At 45.0% G+C, this 2699-nt stretch overlaps 1 protein-coding gene across 1 annotated transcript; it reads left to right on the top strand.

The window, feature by feature from the left end:
* The first annotated feature begins 1209 nt into the window (after nucleotides 1-1209).
* LOC114068561 (FYN-binding protein 1-like) lies at nucleotides 1210-2388 on the top strand. The gene is given in 3 exon segments (XM_027904786.1): nucleotides 1210-1673; nucleotides 1675-1891; nucleotides 1894-2388. Coding segments are annotated over 3 exon segments (1176 nt in total).
* The last annotated feature ends 311 nt before the right edge of the window (nucleotides 2389-2699 follow it).

The following is a 2699-nucleotide window of genomic DNA, read 5'->3' as shown; positions in this document are numbered from 1 at the left end:
GAAGACAAAATTCCTTTCTAAAATCAGAACTATGAGAGAGGGTCAAACAGAATTGAAAAGGGTCCTACCCCAACACCCAAGACGATGGGAGTAAACTCATCGGGGGAGCGAGTATTGGCTTATAACCTCTTTTCCCCCATTTTTTCCCTCTATTTTGTCCCCATTCAGGTATCCAAGCGAACACGCATAGATGGCCCCACAGTCATTGATGTGATTGCTCCAGCATTAGCCCATTTGTTCCAGAACACATATCTTGCACACTAAAAATGGATTGGTTGTTCTTTTGCCTAGCAGGTTTTCTCACCCTAATGGACCCAGGGATTTGTAATTCCATGGTTAAGAAGACCTCTGATGCTTGGATGTATGCAGCAACCATACGTTTTGTGACACTTTTCTACTGTATTTGATGACAATTGGTATGGTTTTGTTACACTGCTTGTCTTGCAGTGCTCATATTTCTGTGTTTTTGTCTCAATAGTCGTACAACAAGTGGCAAGAATTGATTGGAATATCTCTCTCCTCCCCCCTGCCCCCCTTGCCCCAATTGCTGCGGCACACGGAAGAGACCTTTGATTTACGAAGCCAAGTGAATATATGTGATTGTGATCTACTAAAATGTGAGGCACTGAAGACTGAAAGGAAAAAAAAAAAAAAAAAGGCAAGACAAAACGTGTTGAAAAACAAAGTGTTTGGTTGGTATGGCTGCTAATGAAGGACTGCAATTCATGAACCTCCCTATGGGCCCTGGTTCGCATCAACCTCAAGATAAACCGGTAACATTATAACTTGAAGTGCTTCATTTAGCTTGTGCCTTGCTATTTTACGGCGTGGATTAAACACACCTGCGTGAGCGGGGGTTTCATTGAGGGCTTAGTTTACTCCTCTCCTTTCCTGTCTCTTGGGTTCCCGTTTACTTGGCCACTTTCTGTAATAAATATTCGGTTTATTGTTGAGCTTCCAGCCGTGTCTTGGTTTTCAATCTCAGCATCCATTCGAACTCACCCTGTTACACAATGCCTGATCAATCTCTCTGTAAAGAACTTCTTTCTAATATCCAACCTAAACCTCCCCTGGCAGAGCTTAAAAAAGGAACATTAACATCAAAGGGGAAAGAACATCTTTGACTACAGTCCAGGACATCCTCTGCAACAGACTTGTAGACTCAGAAATATCTTAAGTTTTATTCACAAGTCTTGGGCAAGGTTTCTCATGGAGGAATTTGAGTCAGGTGGCAGAAACACAGAGGAGGATCTGGCTCACAGTCAACCCCTAAAAATCCCGGAAACACAAGTTCCTGAAGAAAGACAACAGGCACAGAAAGCAGCCCTTGAGAAACTAGCAGCTCAAGGAAATGCCACGTGCACTGAAGGACCCAGTACCTCCTATAGAACCATTTCTTGTAAGCCTTCTTTGGTGGTCAAGCCATCAACTTGTGATGACACAGAGGATGAATGAAAGCAACCACATCTGAATACAGTGGCACAAGTGTCTGGTGTTTATCTTCAACCAATAAGCAGAGAAAACTATGAAAAAAGTGAATGCACTAAATTCTCCATCAAAACCTGTTACCTGGCAAAAGACCCAAAGCCTCTACACCCAAAACCTGCATGGAACAAGTTCCCCAGCTCTGCTCCTCCTGGTAAAGAAAAAAATACTCTGGGAGCAAAACCTGGGTGAAAATAACTCAGCGGCAGAAGCTGCAGGCAGTCATCTTCCTAAAATAGGTCTGAAGCCTGCTGGCCACTCGCAGACCTTATTTTAAGGCACCTTCAGAAACGTGAAGAAAGAGACTGAAGAAAAGGCAATGAGCGTTATCAAGACCACTGTTGCCAAGAAAGTCATCCAGGAAGGATCAGATTCTCCTCATAAGTTTTGTAAGACCAATACAGCAAACTTGGTGCAGTAAGGTCATCATATGAAACACGAGGGAAAGAAGATGGTTCTCCCACACCCAGGCAGAGAGTCTTGGCCCCAGAGTTCAAGACATCCACATCCTCAGCAAAGCCCAATAGACCTCTAAGTGTAGAACTGCAAGGATACCAGAGGAGGACCCCAAAAAAGACATCTGGAAATGAAGGTTTCAAACTGATAGGATCTTTTGGTTTTGCCCCACTGGTGCCTCTATTAGATCGTGCTACACAGTTTCCATCCCCTAAACCAATCTCTCACCCAGACCTGGAGGTTATGGAAGCTCCCAGTCTGCCTCCCAGAAACATCAAGCCCAGCTCTGCCCCATAAAGTGAAGAAAATTATGATGATGTGGTATTTGTTTTACAGGATCATGGAAGTACACAGGGGGGCCAAGAAGGTGATGTAGAGATGTATGAAGACATAAATGACACTATATCCCACTTGCCCACAACACAGTCCCAATTTCCCCCAGCATAGCCCAAGTCACTGCCAGTATGATCCTGGTCTCCCCCAGCAGGGTCCCAGTCATTTCCAGTTTTCCCCAGTGTAGACCCAGTCACTCCAAGTTCCCTCCCTGTGTGGTCCCAGTTGCTTCCAGTGCAGTCCCAGTCACCCCCTGTCGTGGGTTTCTGTGGCTGGTTGTGTTTTTTTGGTAGCAAGCAGGGGCTACAAGGGCAATTTCAGTCAGAAACTGCTAGTAGTTTCTCTTGTCCCATGCAGCCAATGATGGCCAGCTTCAGGACGGATTTCCTGCTTCTGTCCAAGGCCAGCAGACAATTAGAAATCAC

Source organism: Empidonax traillii, unplaced genomic scaffold (assembly GCF_003031625.1).
Source record: "Empidonax traillii isolate 1590-97213 ecotype Southwest subspecies unplaced genomic scaffold, ASM303162v1 scaffold1089:size187794, whole genome shotgun sequence".
NCBI classification, from domain to species: Eukaryota; Metazoa; Chordata; class Aves; order Passeriformes; family Tyrannidae; genus Empidonax; species Empidonax traillii.
The sequence above is the reverse complement of the archived record's forward strand: the minus strand, read 5'-3'. Positions and strand labels throughout refer to the sequence as shown.